Here is a 16644-nt window from a genome sequence, read left to right on the forward strand (position 1 = left end):
GATGGCAACGAAAGAATAAGAAGTAGGTGAGACGCTAAGAGTAGCGACTTAGTGGATTGAATACAAAAGAAAGTCAAAGAGAAACCAGGCCTGTTCACTTCTTTAAATTCTTGTAATACATCTTTCTAATTAATGGATGATGTTCCTTCAGTTCTTTGTTCTTGTTCGTAGTATATTCCATGTATGCCATGTCTTCACCGCCAGCAAGGCCAGCCAATGAACCTTCGCCTCTAACGGCCTTAGATTTGAACCTTTTGTGACCGTTTGAACCTCTCCCAACAGAATTATCAGCGTCATCGCCAACTTCAATACCAGCAGCCTCTTCGTTCTTCAACAATACTTCTTGCAGGAGTTCTCTACGTTCCCTGGGTGAAGCATATGCCAAATTTGGAATGTTCTCCATCCCGTGTAAATGTGTAATAACTTTGAATGCGTAACCTTGATCCACCAGAAAAGCTTGTCTCTTTGTTGAATAATACATTTCTTGAGTGTCCTTAGAAACCAGGGAATAAAAAAACGCATTGAAACCTTCGTCATTACGTCTTTTAGCTCTTAAAATTCTTCCTAGTCTTTGCGCTTCTTGACGACGAGAACCGTAGTGTGAAGATATTTGAATCAGACAAGTAGCTTCCGGTAAATCGATGGAAGTATCACCGACTTTTGATAGAAAGATGGTATTAATTTGATCATTATATTGGAAATTTTGCAGGATGTTCATACGTTCTTGTTGCGGCGTGGAACCATAAATGAATGGTTTCCCCATTTTTAAAGCATATTCTTGCAAAGCATAGACATTATCAGAAAAGACAATAATCTTATCACCTCTCCTTTCGTGATACTGGATTAAGAATTGACATGCTTGAAACTTGGTTGGATTCATGATATACAACAACATTCTTTTCCTTGCAGTTTCTCTTAGATACTCTTGATAAAATTCCGCTGTCATAGGACACCAAACCTCTGCACATTGGACGTTTGCAATATGTCCCTTTTGGGACAGTTCCATCCAATTTGCCTCGTAAAGTTTCGGACCAATTAAGAAATTTAAATCACCAATTTTATCATCTTCTCTGACCAAAGTCGCAGTCAACCCCAACTTGGCATGTGCTGCAATTGTGGAGACAACCCTACGGAACATTGCAGCAGGCACCACATGAACTTCATCAAGAATTATGAATCCCCATTCTCTACCGGTTAAGAAGTCCATAACTTTTTGCGAATCATGGGACCTATTTCTTGTGTTTGCCACCATCGAATAAGTGGAAACAACCAAACCAGATTCTGTTTGGAACATTTCCTTATTATCAGAGGTGAAAACGGCACAATTCTCTGGTTGCAAGGTACACCATTGTAAAAATTGTTGTCTCCATTGCATGACGGATACTGATGAAGTACACAAAACGATTACCGACTTTTTTATAGTACATGCCGCAGTAATGCCGACCAATGTCTTACCTGCACCACATGGCAAAACAATGATCCCTGAACGAGCACGACCATTACCAAACATTTTACTCAGTGATTTTTCTTGGTAAGGTCTGATCTGAGTGGAAGGTTTTAGATCAATATCTAAATCTGGATTTCTATGATCATTTCTGAAGTCGTATTCCTCCAACACGGGATAATCTATCTCTTGGCATCTTTTTTTCACGACTTCAACAGACTCATTGGCAATTTCAAAAGAGTGGACAGCATCAATGTCATCATCATCATCGTCCCGCTCATTATCGCCACCTATAACTGCACTAAACACGGCCTCCACATCGTTCGGATTAACGTTAGCGGCAGGTTTTCCGGTGCTCTTCTCAAGATGCTGCAATGTATCCTCTGCTGGTTGCACCTGATGATCACTATCTATCCTCAAAGGTCCGATAACAGAATCATTCAATAACATTTGTAAAATATCTGCCTGCGTAGTTTCCACGAAATATCTATTATGCTTGATAACTAACTTCACTTTACCGTACGAAATAGTAGCTCCCTTAATGAAGTTGATTATCGATTCCGCAACGGGTACTTTAGATAATCTATCTAAAACCGAGATGATATCGTCTGTCTCTAAACCAACAGAAACGGCTGCATACAAAGAGTATGCTGTGATCTTGTATTCATGAATATGAGAGGGCCTACTTATAGGTTCTGCAATGGTGACCAAAAAGTCCTGAGCCTGTTCTGCCAATGGAGAGAAACTTTCCAGTATGATTCTACCGTCACTCGGCGAGATCCAAAGGGGCCTGGAAGCATGATCGGGTCTCAATCTCAAGTAACTGAAATCATGGCTTCTAAACATCCCTGAGACAGAATCTGGAACAAAATCCGATGGTATATCGCTATTATTGTCTTGCAAAAGCGCCTTATCCTTAGCGTCCATTTGGTTCATAGAAGAATCCGTTGCCGTATGCCTGCTACTCTTCGTCCGCTTACGTGGCTTCTTCAGCCCTGTCACCATGGCACCAGTGTCCCTTTCCTCACCACCTCCATTCGAAGTTTCCTTGTTATCGTCATAGTTCTCATCGACCTCTGCATCAGTAGCTGGTGAGTCTTCATCTGATGAGAAGAAGGACTCACCCATATCCGGGAAGATTTTCCCCTTGCTCTTAGTTTGGTAACCTTCAACGTCCGTCATAATATTGTCTGCTGCCGATTTGAATGCTAACAGATGCTCTTCTCGCCCATATATGCAGAATCCCTTTATATCATCTATCCTTACTAATGACCTTTTTACTTATACTTCTCAAAAGAAGGGCCCTCGTTCCTAGCGATCTGAAATTTTTTTCTTCACGGTGGCGAGTTTAGAGACAAGAGAAGGGCAGTAAAAGAAAGGATGTAAACTTGATGTTACTTAAGCAGGAAAGGCCAGTTATACAAAGCTCAAAGAGTCTAGGATGAGTGTACAAATATTTGGAGATCAAGTTACTGAAGAAAGAGCTGAAAACGCCCGTTTATCGGCGTTTGTCGGCGCCATTGCCGTGGGTGATTTGGTGAAAAGCACGTTAGGTCCAAAAGGGATGGACAAGTTGTTACAGAGTGCGTCCAGTAACACCTGCATGGTAACAAACGATGGTGCCACAATTCTAAAGTCAATTCCGCTGGACAATCCTGCCGCCAAAGTGTTGGTGAACATTAGTAAGGTGCAAGATGATGAAGTTGGGGACGGTACCACTAGTGTCACTGTTTTGAGCGCAGAATTGCTTAGAGAGGCAGAGAAATTGATTGATCAATCTAAGATCCACCCTCAGACTATCATTGAAGGTTACCGACTAGCTTCTGCGGCTGCGTTAGATGCGTTGACGAAAGCGGCAGTTGACAACTCTCATGATAAAACCTTGTTCCGTGAGGATTTGATCCACATTGCCAAGACTACCTTGTCTTCCAAGATTCTGTCTCAGGATAAGGAACACTTTGCTGAATTAGCCACTAATGCTATTTTGAGGTTGAAAGGGTCTACAAACCTGGAACACATCCAGATCATCAAGATTCTTGGTGGGAAATTATCGGACTCGTTCCTTGACGAAGGATTTATTCTTGCTAAGAAGTTCGGTAACAACCAACCGAAGAGAATTGAAAACGCAAAAATTTTAATCGCTAATACTACCTTGGATACAGACAAAGTCAAAATATTCGGCACCAAATTCAAAGTTGATTCTACTGCCAAATTGGCCCAACTAGAGAAAGCAGAACGTGAAAAGATGAAGAACAAAATTGCCAAGATTTCAAAGTTCGGAATCAACACCTTCATCAATAGACAACTAATTTACGACTACCCAGAGCAACTGTTTACAGATTTGGGCATAAACTCGATTGAACATGCTGATTTCGAAGGTGTAGAAAGACTAGCCCTAGTTACAGGAGGTGAAGTTGTGTCCACATTCGACGAACCAGGCAAGTGCAAACTGGGTGAGTGTGACGTGATCGAGGAAATTCTGCTTGGTGAACAGCCATTTCTAAAATTTAGCGGTTGCAAAGCCGGTGAAGCTTGCACAATCGTCCTGAGAGGTGCTACCGACCAAACACTTGACGAAGCTGAGAGATCCCTGCATGACGCATTGTCCGTGCTGTCGCAAACAACAAAGGAAACAAGAACAGTCCTTGGCGGTGGTTGCGCAGAGATGATCATGTCGAAGGCCGTAGACACCGAAGCCCAAAACATTGACGGGAAGAAGTCCCTTGCAGTCGAAGCATTTGCCCGCGCCCTAAGACAACTGCCAACTATCTTGGCTGACAATGCCGGTTTTGACAGCAGCGAGCTCGTATCTAAACTGAGATCTTCTATATACAATGGTATCTCCACATCAGGCCTGGACCTCAATAATGGGACCATTGCCGACATGAGACAACTCGGTATCGTCGAAAGTTATAAGCTGAAACGAGCAGTGGTCAGCTCCGCATCTGAAGCTGCTGAAGTTCTACTAAGAGTGGATAATATCATCCGTGCCAAGCCAAGAACCGCCAATAGACAACATATGTAACATATTTAGGATATATCTCAAGAATAATAAACCGCCAATGTCATTCATTATAGCAATTACTAACTGAACGCAAAAATTATAAACTACAATGTTTGAAAACGCGAAAAAAAGGAGGACGCGTCATAAAACTTTTGGCAATTCGCGTCACAAATAAAAAATTTTGGCATCTTATCTTTCCTCTTCGAGCAGTGCTCGAGCCCTGTGTCAAGAATGTAATAATACCCATCGTAGAAACGGTCTAAAATAGAATCTATACAGCGTCAGAGCTCCTTGTCAAGAAGTCGCACCTCCTTTGTCGAGTCATTTGCAAACTTTTTGAATCTTGAGATTTTAATCTTGTTCTTTACACTAATTAATATCTTGAACAGTAGTGACTGAAACCACAACGACAAGAAGAAATACAAGAAAATAATAACAACTGCTCGACGGAAAAACTACACATTGCTCAAAATAATCTCTGCTTCTAACATATACGTGTATCAAGAAGAACCAACTAGTTATGATAAAGCTTCAGTTTTCCTTTTTGCTGATAGCTATTACAACATTGCTCCGTATGGCAGTGGCCACACCCTACGAGGCATATCCTATCGGAAAGCAATACCCTCCAGTGGCAAGGGTCAGTGAACCGTTCACGTTCCAGATATCCAATGACACCTACAAGTCGTCTATAGACAAAACAGCCCAAATAGTATACAATTGCTTCGATCTACCAGATTGGCTTTCATTCGATTCAACTTCTAGGACGTTCTCAGGTGAACCCTCCTCTGACTTACTGTCTGACGCGAATACCACATTGTATTTCAACGTAATTCTTGAAGGAACGGACTCTGCCGACAGCATGTCTTTGAACAATACGTACCAATTTGTTGTTACGAACCGTCCATCTATCTCGTTGTCGCCTGAATTTAACCTGTTAGCACTGTTGAAAAACTACGGTTATACTAACGGTAAAAACGCTTTAAAATTGGATCCAAACGAGGTCTTCAATGTGACCTTTGACCGTTCGATGTTCACTAATGAAGACTCCATTGTGTCGTACTATGGGCGTTCCGAATTATATAACGCTCCCTTACCCAATTGGCTGTTCTTCGATTCTAATGAGTTGAAGTTTACTGGTACGGCACCGGTGATAAATTCGGCAATTGCACCAGAAACAAGCTATAGTTTTGTCATCATTGCGACGGATATCGAGGGATTTTCTGCGGTCGAAGTAGAGTTCGAATTAGTCATTGGTGCTCACCAATTAACCACCTCTATTCAAAACAATTTGATAATAAACGTTACGGAGACTGGTGACATTTCGTATGATTTACCTTTAAACTATGTTTATTTTGATGATGATCCTATCACTTCTGATAAGTTAGGCTCTATAAATCTACTTGATGCTCCGGATTGGGTTACATTAAACAATGTTACCATTTCAGGCTCTGTTCCAGATGATCTACTGGGAAAAAACTCCAACCCTGCCAATTTTTCTGTGTCTATTTATGATACTTACGGTGACGTGATTTACTTCAATTTTGAAGTAGTCTCCACAACGAATTTGTTTGCCATTAGTTCTCTTCCTACTATTAACGCTACAAGGGGTGAATGGTTTACTTATTATTTTCTACCTTCTCAGTTTACAGACTACGTGAATACAAATGTTTCTCTAGAATTTACTAATTCAAGTCAAAATCATGATTGGTTGAAGTTCCAACCCTCTAATTTAACATTGGCAGGAGAAGTGCCCAAGAGTTTTTACAAACTCTCCCTAGGCTTAAAGGCGACTCAAGGTTCCCAATCGCAAGAGTTAGATTTTAACATTATTGGCATGGATTCAAAAACAATTCACTCAAATCATAGTGCCAATGCTACATCTACGAAAAGTTCGTCTCACTCCACCTCAACGAGTTCTTACACATCTTCTACTCAAACTCAAACAATTTCTTCTACTTCTACGGCTACCTCGTCTTCTCCAGCAGTGTTCCCTGTAGCTAGCAAAAATTCATCGCACAAAAAAAAAGCTGTGGCAATTGCATGTGGTGTGGCCATTCCACTAGGTGTTATACTCATAGCCATTATATGCTTCCTAATCTTTTGGAGGCGTAGAAAGGAAAACTCGGATAACGAAAAACTACCACATGCTATTAGCGGTCCCGATCTAGACAATCCTGCTAATAAGCCCAACCAAGAAAACGCAACACCTTTGAATAACCCATTTGATGATGATGCTTCTTCATATGATGACACTTCGATAGCAAGAAGATTGGCTGCCTTGAATACTTTGAAACTAGATAATCATTCCACATCTGAATCTGACATTTCCAGCGTGGATGAGAAGAGAGATTCTTTATCAGGAATGAATATGTATAACGATGAATTTCAATCTCAAAGCAAAGAAGAATTGCTCTCAAAACCGCCAGCACAGTCTCCAGGAAGCCCGTTCTTTGATTCACAGAATAGATCTTCCTCTGTGTACATGGACAGTGAGCCAGCAGTAAATAAATCTTGGCGATATACTGGCGACCTGCCAACGGTACTTGACAGTGTCAGAGACAGCTACGGATCACAACAAACCGTGGATACAGAAAAACTATTTGATCTTGAGGCACCGAAGGAGCAAAAGCGTACATCAAGAAATGCCACCATGTCTTCATTAGATCCATGGAACAGCAATAATGACCCTTCGATAAGAAAATCAATAACACCATCGCCACATAAGATAACAAAGCAACGTGATCTCCACTTACGTAATCTTCAAAATTCTCAACGTGCAACAAACGGAATAACGCCTACGACAATGTCAACTTCTTCTTCTGATGATTTTGTTCCAGTCAAAGACGGTAACAATTTTTGCTGGGTCCATAGTATGGATTCAGGTAGAAGACCAAGCAAGAAAAGATTAGTCGACTTTTCAAATAAGAGTAACGTAAATGTTGGCCAAGTCAAAGACATTCATGGACGAATTCCAGAAATGTTATGATTGTGCGTAGTAGAAACATTTTGCTCAATTTTTTCCCCAGTTTTATCCTTTACTAATGGTCAACAAGCGCCATATATTTTATTTAGTTTTTTTATACTTAGAGACATTTAATTTAATCCAATTCTTAGAATTCACTTTGGACTTACAACAAAGATCCAAAAATACTCTCCTCCTCTTGATATTGCGAATATACTCCATTTAGGATATTGTCATTACCACCGCTGATTAATTTTTCACTGAACTGATGAATAATCAAAGGCCCCACATCGCAACCGACTAAAGATGATAATTTTATTTTAGGGGGTTGGAAAGCATTTTCCTCTGGTAAATTCGCATCTTCCTGACATTTGACCCAGTTTGAATCTCTATCAACTTCTAGTTTTTCTTCCAAACTATCGATCTTCCTAGTTCTGTTCAATTTATGTCCTAGTTCCAATTCGATCGCGTTAATAACTGCTTCAAATGTTACTGTGTCATCATTGATTTTAGGTAGTTTCTCCAGATGCAAAATCAAACTATTTAAGGAAGATCGGAATTCATCAAACACTTCACTTTCCGTAATGATCTGATCATCTTTATCTACATGTTGCAGTTCACCGAAATCTAGGACATACTTTTCAATACACAAATCATTCTGTTTATTAATGATGCAAATAGAGAATCTGTAAATGTGTGTTAATTTAGACAGAACGTCTAGTATAAGTTCCTCTATATAATCAATTAAAGCAGGATGTCTATTAACCGGAATGTATTGCGGCAAGTTGAATGACTGGTAAGTAGTAAAGTCGAATGACTGAGGCGGGTATACATTTCTATAAAATAAAACCAAATTGATATAGCTTTTTAAATAAATCTTTAACCACTTTTCTACCCATTTATTCATAAACTTTTCGTGCTGGCTGCTAGCTTTTCTTTTTGGATATCTTTTCTTAAAATCTTGTTTAACTTCGTGGAAAAGTTAATTTTAATCAAACTGCGATGTTTTTGTGGCAAGGACTACTAATTTGATTATTTGCGTTTGGGTAAGTAAATATCAACGACTAATAGACGTACATGCATATGTATTCCTCGCTTGTTTATGTTTCTACGTACTTTTGTTTTCTAGCAAGGGAAAAAATACATACAAATTTTTTAAAAGTGAAAGCATAACTTATAGGTTAGAATAAAATGGAGGAAACAAAGAGAGGCTCAGTTCATCTTTTTTCCAAAAAGCACCCAATGATAATAACTAAAATAAAAAGGATTTGCCATTTGTCAGCAACATCAGTGGTGTGAGCAATAATAAAATCATTGCTTTCGTTGCCTTTGTCGCATTCATCAAGTGTTTCTTTCATGATTTTAGCTTTATCAATGGGAATCATAAATTTTCCAATGAAGTAGCAATTTCGTCAAGTTCCTTTTGAGCTTCTTCATATTTGCTTTGGAATTCTTCACACTTCTTTTCCCATTCTTCCCTTTCTTCCTCCAGAGCAACAATTTTTCTACCCATTTGCTCAGTGTTCAGATCCGCCTCTTTTAATTTTTCCATCGCCTCCTTGAGTTTTGTTTCACTATCCTCCACTTGTTGTTCTAGATCCTGGTTCTTCTTAGTGTAGTTTTCATTGTTGGACCTCAAGTTATTGGAGTCTTCAGCCAGTTGCTTAGTATCGGACAATTGAGTTTCTAATTTCTCCACTTCACTGTCCAGTTGTTCGTTCTTAGCAGACAAAGATTTGATCTCATTTTCTTTTTCAGTGTTAGATTGCTCTAGTTCCTTGAGCTGTTCCCTTAGCTCTTCATATTTTTCTTGCCACGATTCAGATTCTAGTTTCAAGCTGTTCAATTTCTCCTTGATTTTTTCCATTTTGCCAATTGTTATGAGAATTACGTTCTTAAAATCCAAAGGAGAAAGCTTATTGGATCAAAACTACTCATGTTAACCTACTTTTATACTAGCTTGCTATTGTTGAACCTTATACGGTTCGTATAGTGTGACAATAATAAGTAGTATTCGATTAAAGGTACGATCATTTATACTATTATTTCAAGAAAATTATCCATCTACGTATATTGATTTTACTAAAATGTTCTGATAAAACATCAGACCAAGTGAGACAAATCTCTTCTTATAGTTTTTCTGGATTCCTCATCTTGTTGCACAGAGGCCCAGACGTCATCTAAAGATAACAAGTTTTGACCTAACTTCTCTTTCTTCAAATTGATGAATTTTTCTATTCTTTGCGGCTCGTCTGCTGCAAACATCTGGAAAATTATCAGGGAAATGCTTCTCAATGCCTTATGTATATGGTCGCCTGTAGTGGTACCTTTTCTCGTAGCCTTGCGTGCCCATTGGTCAAAATTGTCTGTGTACCACTTCCAGATCGCTTCACGTACGATCTGATCTTGAGGTTTCTCATTTTTATTCAATCTCTTTTTAAAGTTGTAATTAAACCCGAACAAAGCCAATTCCATTGCATCAGATTCAATGTTAGAAGTGACAAAATTCAAGATCTTTTTCACAATGTCTGAATCTAAGCAGAATCCAAGTGATTCAATTGCACCGTTTTGGATTAAGGTGGCAACATCACCACTATTCTGGACATGCAAACAGTTAACATGATTAGAAATACCAACACAGGCACTGTGTTTAACCAAATCAAAAATTTTTTTCCACTGTTTGATATTTGAACAATGTTGGGACATCACAACAAGAATTGAACTCACTAATTCTAACGGCACACTTGAACGTGGGCCTTGTAACAAAAGCTTGAAATAGCCTTGACACAATTCAGCACATTTTGCAGAAGTTTTGTTCAAAAATAAAATTTGGGACCACACTTTTAACTCGTAAGGATCTAAACTTTTACCAAATTCACCATGAGGCCATTCAATTTTATTGAAAAAAGGGATAATAATTTTCTTCTTCAAAAAAGATTGCAGTTTAGAGCTTGTTAAACTAGCACGATCAATAGTTTGAAGAATTTCCAATCCTTTAGATAATGGGGCCCAATATTTAGGTGAAACCTTCGTGGAGGAAGAAGCGATATTGCTTAATATACTACAGAGACCAAGCAAATGGATAGAATTCTGGAAGCCTTCATCTCCAATAAACTGTGATAAATCCAAAAAGATTTTCGAAAGGTCAATTTCTGATAGCGTTCCCTCATTCAATTTATCGTTGATCAGCGTATAAGACTCTTTAGATTCGTATGAAACGCGGTAATAACCTTGGGCCATATGGTTGAGCACCAAGATAGGATAATCCAACTTCAACGTCCTATCTGTTAATAGTACATTCTTAGAATCCATTTCACCATCTGGTAGAACCCCAAATAAGGGTGTTTGATATGGAACATCTTCTAACTGGTCCTCTTCCTCACTAGATAACTGATTGATAAACCTATGTTGAGTAAGTTTTGTTTGAGTATTTCCATCGTCTTGTTTTAATTCTACTTTAACGACCGGTAAGCCCGGTGTTCTTGTCCAAGATGAAATGAAATTAGTAACGTTTTGAGATTTCAGAGTTTTTCCGACATGATTCCAGATATCCATGGGCTTGACACTTCTCTCATGGAAAGTTTTGGTGTCTTCAAATACACTTTGTAGACCCTTTTGTAAATGAGATTCACCTGTAGCCAATTGTAGGGATCTTAGCATGACAATGCCTTTTGTGTATGCCTCAGGATCAAAAATATCAGATGTTTGAGAGTTGATACTGGTTTTCCGTTGCGCAATCTGGAATATGCTTTTACTATTGACATTCGATGCGTCTTTACACATGATAGGTTCTACCTGTTCTAGCAAATAAGACTCGGAAGCCCAATAATGGGGCAAGTCACCATTTTGTTCCAGCATATAGCATGCCAACCAGGTTGCAAAAGATTCATTAAACCAAAGAGATTCCCACGAATCAAAAGATATGTAATTGCCCATCCATTGATGGACCAATTCATGAACGATGAGCTGCTGTGCTTGCTCTCTGATGGATTCATTGGCCAGAGCATTTGGTGGTATGAGTAAGTGATTTAGTTGAATGGTGATCATACCGAAATTCTCCATTGCCATGTCGCTTAGATAAGGTAGTAGCACGAAATCTAACTTGGGCAAAGGATATGAACATCCAAAATAGGACTCCAAAAGTGGCAGATACTTCTGGATTGTATCCAAAGTGAACGTCGCGTTCGCAATATCCCAGGGTGCATAGATGGAAACGGGAATAGTCTTATCGCTTTTTAACTTAACCTCTGTCTTTAAAAATTCCAAATCACCCATAGCAAAACCGAAGACAGAAGTAGTCATCAAGGGTGTCCTGGCAAATTTCACCATATGTTTTCCAGCGGTTTTCAAGGCTTCGATAGCCTCGACAGGTGTATTGGAAATGGCTTTATACTGTGAATCCATTGAAATGTTCAATTGAAAAGTGGACTTATTTGAAGGTTCATCGATACATGGGAAAATATTACAGGCAGAAAACGGTTGGCAGTGTGTAGCTACCACATGATTATTAGAAGTACCCGTTTTGCGGTCCATAAAATTTGTTTTGAAGATACCCAAAGTCTTATCGTGCTGTGTCTTTATGTTACCGATTTTACCCACATATTGCACAGACAAGACCAAAGGTAAATCGTTGGACAGTTGAATTGGGCATTCAGACTGGAAAATAGCCCAATGCTTTTTGGTATCTTGGGAGACTTGTATATTGTATTCAGTAGAGCCTAGAATGGCATGTGCAGACAAAATCACCAAATCCTTGCAGTGTAATTTGAACTGAGTAAAACTATCTTGAATAGAGGCCAAAGAGGTGGAATTCGAATTGAATTTTAAGTCGACCTTAGCGGAACCTTTGAAATTGGGTGATGACTGCTTAGGGTCAATGTCCAGGTGCAATTCGTAGTGGAAAGGTACCACAGGGTTCTCTAAAGACAGTAGCTTATCAGACATGGTAATTGGTGGAAGCCTTACTACGGTTGTGATTCTTTTACAATTGCCAAGGCATATTTTTTCTATGGCATCCATAAAAGGTGTGGTTGTAAAATTGGTTTTTCATTGAAAAATTACCGGCGAATGTCAAATTAGATGGGAAAGAACACTATAGTAAAGAACGGGAATATTCAAGATTATAACAAAGGCTAGTACTTCGCCTGTTAGAGGAGTCCGGGATTTTTGATATTCTGTTCTGTGTATTCTGATATGTGCTAGCCAAATTTATTTCAGCAGTATATTGACAAGACCAACATTCATATATATTCTAATCTATGTTTATATAGCGATAAACCAAAGGGTACAGGGAAGAATGAGTACAGATGTGCGGAAATCTATCGATATGTTATTTGAATTGATATATATCGTAGTCCATATAGTTTCCCCAACGCGATTGTCACGCTGGTGGCACAATACTAGTTGTGAAGGTGTCTGCTCCCCCCTCCTCCGTAACTCATGGTCACCACAATCGCTAGCACTGACAATAGCATGACGATCACCATAGTTTCACTATCCTATTTACATCATATTTGGAAGGTGGATCAGCAGGATCCGCAACAACCAATAGTGTAAGTGATATTTGCTGCAGCACAAGCTCGCCGGTGGCCCGTGTGGGTTAAGGGAGGAGTTTGTTGACCCTTATTTTGTCGAATTCCTTGAAGAGGAGTATATATAAGGGGAGATGGCACTTGCAGAAGTCTTGATTCTTGAATGTTTTAAAAACAAGGGAGGGGTTTGACAGACAGAAAACGTCAATCAATCAATAACTAAGCAAGTAGGTAAGATGTCATCAAGAATAATCGTTGGTAGTGCAGCATTAGCTGCTGCCATCACAGCAAGCATCATGGTCAGGGAACAGAAGGTCAAGGGCCAGGGAAGAGAAGGCAAGGTTTCCGTTTGCTATAACGACCTGGAGTATGGTAGTTCAGCGCCACCACAGTGGGGGAAGTTGCACAATATAAAGCAAGGTATAAAGGAAGATGCGTTGTCGTTGAAGGACGCACTGCTGGGCGTATCACAGAAGGCCAGGGAAGAAACCCCAGAGGCAGTCAAGCGTGTTATTTCACCTGAGGAAGATTACCAGACGCGCAAGCAGCTAGGGCAAAAGGCCAAGGACTCTTCCTCTCAAAGCATTTTCAATTGGGGGTTTAGCGAGGCTGAGAGAAGGAAAGCTATAGCCATTGGGGAGTTTGACACTGCCAAGAAGCGCTTCGAAGAGGCGGTAGATCGCAACGAGAAGGAGCTCTTGTCCACCATAATGAGAGAAAAGAAAGCTGCACTGGACAGGGCATCTCTTGAGTACGAAAGGTACGGAAGAGCCCGGGATTTCAATGAGCTCTCGGACAAGTTAGACCAGCAGGAGAGGGACAGTAATCCATTGAAACGTCTGTTGAAAAAGAACACGGGCGATGCTAACACTGAAGAGGCAGCTGCAAGAAGTGTCCAAGGCTGGGGTGATACTGCCCAGGAGTTTGGTAGAGAAGAATTGGAGGAAGCCAAGAGAAATGCCTCTTCAGAGCCTAGCGAAGCTCAAAGACGTCTTGACGAATTGAAGAAGATCAAGGAGAAGGGTTGGTTCGGTTACAACAAGGGGGAACAGAGCGAGAAACAGATTGCTGAGAGAGTAGCCAGAGGATTAGAAGGATGGGGTGAAACCGCTGCCCAACTGTCCAAGGATGAAATGGACGACTTAAGATGGAATTACGAGAATTCAAAGAAACAACTGGACAAAAACGTATCGGACGCCATGGACTCTTTGTCCAAGGCCAAGGAGAATTTGAAACAGTACGGTAGCCATTGGTGGTTTGGATGGACATCCAAGGTTGATAATGATAAGCAGGCTTTAAAAGATGAGGCCCAGAAGAAGTACGATGAAGCTTTAAAGAAGTACGATGACGCCAAGAACAAATTCAAAGAGTGGAATGACAAGGGTGATGGTAAATTCTGGAGCTCTAAAAAGGACTAGTTAATTAGCTGATGTAAGGGGTTATCCCCATATAAGATATATACATATTCACATACTTCTCATTTTTTATATTTGAAATCATACGTAATCTATGATGGTTTTATGGGAGAGGGGGACGATGTGAAACTGTGTAAATCAGTGGCGTTATTGGGGTATATGTGCATACATACATACTGCTATATATATATATATATATATACATATACATATACATACATATGAAAAAAAAAAGGCTTAAAAAAGACTTGATGAGTTACGAAACAAAAAAGGTAGGAGGATTGAATAAATGAACTTTCAGGACCTTCTTACATTACATTTATTTTCTTTACCTGGTTGCGTCTGGGTTCATAGAAGTAATTGTAGAGTTGGAGTTTGATTTTGAACTTGGATTTGAGTTTGGGAACGAAGGGTTATTTCTGTTATGGATGTTGATACCATTACTGTTGCTATTAGTACTATTATGATTATTGTTAACCGGGTTGGTAATCGATGGCGGTTGTGCTAATTGCGATTGTAATTTTTGCTTTAAATTGAGTCTATCCATTTCAACCATAGTATTGTCCTCCTCTTCGGACGAAAACCCTTCGCTACCACTGGACTCGATATGAAATTTGGATTTAGGCTTCCCGATCATGATATTGGCAGCACTGCTCGGCCTATTGCTGTTTCTTCTTGAACGGACGTTTCCCGAGGGTGACCTTTGCTGTTTAAGTAAGTATTGTTGGTTCGATGGCGATCTTGATAGTGCTGCACCTGTACTATTTCCCGCACCTGTTCCGTTGGCGTTGTTAATTGTTGTGTTAGAGTAGCGTCTCGATATGATGAAAGGGTTAGTGAAGTTCATATGTTGAGGTGGTGATGCCGAAGCCGATGGAGGGGATGGCAAATGAGAGGGGGAATTCAAAAGTGACGAAGAAAACGAGTAGTGACCCTGCATAGGAGGTCTTCTCAAAGGATTCACAATAGATGGTGTTGATGTGGTGTTACTAGCATTGTTGTTACTGTCATCAGATAGCATATCAGCATAGGAATAGAACCTCAATAACCTTGAACCATGGTCGTTGGGAGATCTCGGATGCGCAGGCGACGCCTCATTGTCAAAAGATTGTGAGGAAAGACTCCTTGTTCTGCCCAAGGCCCTATCCAGACCAATGGTAGATGGCCTTCTTGAATAAACCATATCGACGTCATCAAGTCCAGTCGTCTCGTCAGTTACAATAGAACAGCCAGCGTCTAATGCAGGAGGGACGAAATTCTCTAAAGTACGACGATGATCCAGCGGAGTCTGTACAACGAAATCCGGGTTGTACGTCTGATACGATGCTATCGATTCGTTCGTCCTAGAAGGTTGCAGATGTAGATTTATCGCAGACGATCTCTGGCTTAAGTTATGAAAGTTCCTGTTACTAGTGTTATTGTGATTAAACAAACTGGTTCGGCTGCTCTGCCTGGAGAGAGAATTTGCAGCATTATTCGACACTGTTTTATAAAGATAAGATGGATCCTCCACGTTTCTTTCAAAAATCATGGAGCTCTCACTCATGGAGGGAGAAGGTGGCATATATGCATTGTCGTTCTCCGTCTGTGTCGCAATGTGGGTGCCTTCATCTTGGTTATTGTTGCTCGTGTCCATCTTTAATCGTGTGCGTTTACTTTACTTGAGTCTATTCAATCACCAAAGCTTTCCAGATCAGCCTTGTACTCCTCAAAAAATCACCTATCACCTAAGGGTGAGTTGGATCTATTATTGTTTGTTAATCACCTCACGATTGTTGCAACATTAATATGGCGTCCACACCGTGCTACATGACAAAAGTAAAGTTAACAAAAAGATAGCATAATCAGCGTCACCCCAATACACTTTGTAGTGCAGCCACTGGTAACAAAGACATGGTTCAATAACACTGATAGTCTGGATTTAACGAAGGCGAGAAGGAGTGCACGATACTACCATTTGCGGCTGTTAAAACTTGCTATCAACTACTCTTCTTATGTCACCACACACGATCAGATACACTTTCACAGTTTTTTTCAACTATATAAAGTGAAAAAGTTTTTGATTCCTATCCTTCCAGTCGAACATCTGCTAATTAATTCACCTCTCTTGAATATATACTTAGGGTGGGTAAGCTTGAGTGATTCATCAGATGCAAGGTGTTTAGACTTTGATTGTGTGTCTTACCTTGTATGCTCTAGTTAATGATGAGGTAGTTTGTCACGGATTTCAGAGCATCCAATGTTGTCATGCTTGTAAGGATACAAGTGCAACTTGGTGTGCGATGCAC

The 16644-nt window shown here is 40.0% G+C and overlaps 8 protein-coding genes across 8 annotated transcripts; 3 read left to right on the top strand and 5 right to left on the bottom strand.

Annotated features, from left to right (window-relative positions):
* Positions 1 to 94: 94 nt before the first annotated feature.
* Positions 95 to 2626, bottom strand: SSL2 (TFIIH/NER complex ATPase/helicase subunit SSL2; the record flags this gene model as incomplete). Its single annotated transcript, XM_056223116.1, has 1 exon — positions 95 to 2626. One exon carries the CDS (start codon positions 2624 to 2626, stop codon positions 95 to 97), a length of 2532 nt encoding a protein of 843 aa, XP_056082740.1.
* A 259-nt stretch (positions 2627 to 2885) lies between these two features.
* CCT2 (chaperonin-containing T-complex subunit CCT2) lies at positions 2886 to 4469 on the top strand (the record flags this gene model as incomplete). Its single annotated transcript, XM_056223117.1, has 1 exon — positions 2886 to 4469. One exon carries the CDS (start codon positions 2886 to 2888, stop codon positions 4467 to 4469), a length of 1584 nt encoding a protein of 527 aa, XP_056082741.1.
* A 499-nt stretch (positions 4470 to 4968) lies between these two features.
* On the top strand, positions 4969 to 7434 carry AXL2 (Axl2p; the record flags this gene model as incomplete). The annotated part of the gene is made up of 1 exon (XM_056223118.1): positions 4969 to 7434. The coding sequence occupies one exon, from the start codon at positions 4969 to 4971 to the stop codon at positions 7432 to 7434; it is 2466 nt and encodes an 821-aa protein (XP_056082742.1).
* Positions 7435 to 7576: 142 nt separating this feature from the next.
* REV7 (Rev7p) lies at positions 7577 to 8317 on the bottom strand (the record flags this gene model as incomplete). Its single annotated transcript, XM_056223120.1, has 1 exon — positions 7577 to 8317. The coding sequence occupies one exon, from the start codon at positions 8315 to 8317 to the stop codon at positions 7577 to 7579; it is 741 nt and encodes a 246-aa protein (XP_056082743.1).
* A 474-nt stretch (positions 8318 to 8791) lies between these two features.
* TPM2 (tropomyosin TPM2) lies at positions 8792 to 9277 on the bottom strand (the record flags this gene model as incomplete). The annotated part of the gene is made up of 1 exon (XM_056223121.1): positions 8792 to 9277. The coding sequence occupies one exon, from the start codon at positions 9275 to 9277 to the stop codon at positions 8792 to 8794; it is 486 nt and encodes a 161-aa protein (XP_056082744.1).
* A 236-nt stretch (positions 9278 to 9513) lies between these two features.
* On the bottom strand, positions 9514 to 12354 carry TMA108 (Tma108p; the record flags this gene model as incomplete). The annotated part of the gene is made up of 1 exon (XM_056223122.1): positions 9514 to 12354. One exon carries the CDS (start codon positions 12352 to 12354, stop codon positions 9514 to 9516), a length of 2841 nt encoding a protein of 946 aa, XP_056082745.1.
* Positions 12355 to 13177: 823 nt separating this feature from the next.
* Positions 13178 to 14359, top strand: OM45 (Om45p; the record flags this gene model as incomplete). Its single annotated transcript, XM_056223123.1, has 1 exon — positions 13178 to 14359. One exon carries the CDS (start codon positions 13178 to 13180, stop codon positions 14357 to 14359), a length of 1182 nt encoding a protein of 393 aa, XP_056082746.1.
* A 325-nt stretch (positions 14360 to 14684) lies between these two features.
* Positions 14685 to 15992, bottom strand: VHS2 (Vhs2p; the record flags this gene model as incomplete). The annotated part of the gene is made up of 1 exon (XM_056223124.1): positions 14685 to 15992. One exon carries the CDS (start codon positions 15990 to 15992, stop codon positions 14685 to 14687), a length of 1308 nt encoding a protein of 435 aa, XP_056082747.1.
* Between the last annotated feature and the right edge of the window lie 652 nt (positions 15993 to 16644).

Source organism: Saccharomyces mikatae (genome assembly GCF_947241705.1).
Source record: "Saccharomyces mikatae IFO 1815 strain IFO1815 genome assembly, chromosome: 9".
In the NCBI taxonomy this organism is placed as follows: domain Eukaryota; kingdom Fungi; phylum Ascomycota; class Saccharomycetes; order Saccharomycetales; family Saccharomycetaceae; genus Saccharomyces; species Saccharomyces mikatae.